At 42.1% G+C, this 1001-nt stretch overlaps 1 protein-coding gene across 1 annotated transcript in view; it reads right to left on the bottom strand.

Moving 5' to 3' along the window:
* Positions 1 to 63: 63 nt before the first annotated feature.
* Positions 64 to 1001, bottom strand: part of LOC107576790 (anoctamin-5-like) — a gene marked incomplete at both ends in the record, with an annotated part of 10235 nt that continues 9297 nt past the window's right edge. The window contains 3 exons of the mRNA XM_016262923.1: positions 64 to 169; positions 259 to 461; positions 688 to 893. Of these exons, the coding sequence (XP_016118409.1) occupies positions 64 to 169; positions 259 to 461; positions 688 to 893 (515 nt within the window). The remainder of the gene's footprint in view (positions 170 to 258; positions 462 to 687; positions 894 to 1001) is intronic.

Raw genomic sequence — 1001 nt, forward strand, 5'->3', positions numbered from 1 at the left:
GCCTAGTGCGAGTACACCCCTAAATTGAAATTAGAAGCCTTTTATGTTATGCAAATTTCTTACTTCCATAATGACGATGAAGGCTAGCTTAGCAGCCAAGATATGCCAGAACTGCATTGTGTGTGTGTATTGCTTTTCATGCCCAGGTGGGTATCTGTAGTCCCGATAGCTGGAAAACAATATATTCATCATGCTGTTAATTTGGCATATCGATGTGTAGGTCTAATACAGACTAGTTTTCACTAGGCGGTTACACACCTGCATCTTGTGATGGTAGAGCTGTTAAACCAGGATGGGTTTTCTCCATGTTCAGGTAGGTTATCTTCAGGGATCTGAGAGATGTTGTAAAAGGAGAGGCTGTTGGTGATGTAACCTCTCATAGTGGCCTCGCTGCCTGGGTGGTAGGCGTACAGATAGACCAGGCGAGGAATCATATCTGAAGTGAATGCCACAATGAAAGCCTCAAGTGCAAATGAGAGAGAGGAGGAAAGAAATAACAACAGATTTTAAGTATGGTAGAAGAAATTGTGTTATAAAATAGACCTTTTGTTATACAGGAAATGCTATTGCTTATAGTTAACTAACTATATTTAGAAGGAAGTTCAAATCCAGATCCAATTTTACATAAGACAGTAAAATTACAGGATGAGTCAAAATAGAAAGCAGAACAAAACAGTTTGCATTTACATTCGTGACCACGGACAAGATGGCCACCACATTAAGGATCTCTTTCCACGCTCCAATGTTGCGGGCCTTCGCTGCCACTGGCCTTCTGAACTGTGTAGTAAACTTCCAAGCATCGACTCGCACCTCCAGGATGTTGTTGAAGAGGGCAAGAAGAGGGGCCAGTGGAAAAGAGGCCACGAAAAGTGTTATGAAGCCAAACTGGATCACTGTTTAAAACACACAGGAAACGACTGGTTTAATAGATGAAGCACTGACGAATGCTCACAGAAAGCCCAAGACACTTCTCATCCTTGAGGCTTCTTTAATAGGAGCAT

Source organism: Sinocyclocheilus grahami, unplaced genomic scaffold (genome assembly GCF_001515645.1).
Source record: "Sinocyclocheilus grahami isolate Dianchi unplaced genomic scaffold, SAMN03320097.WGS_v1.1 scaffold4344.1, whole genome shotgun sequence".
Classification (NCBI taxonomy): Eukaryota; Metazoa; Chordata; class Actinopteri; order Cypriniformes; family Cyprinidae; genus Sinocyclocheilus; species Sinocyclocheilus grahami.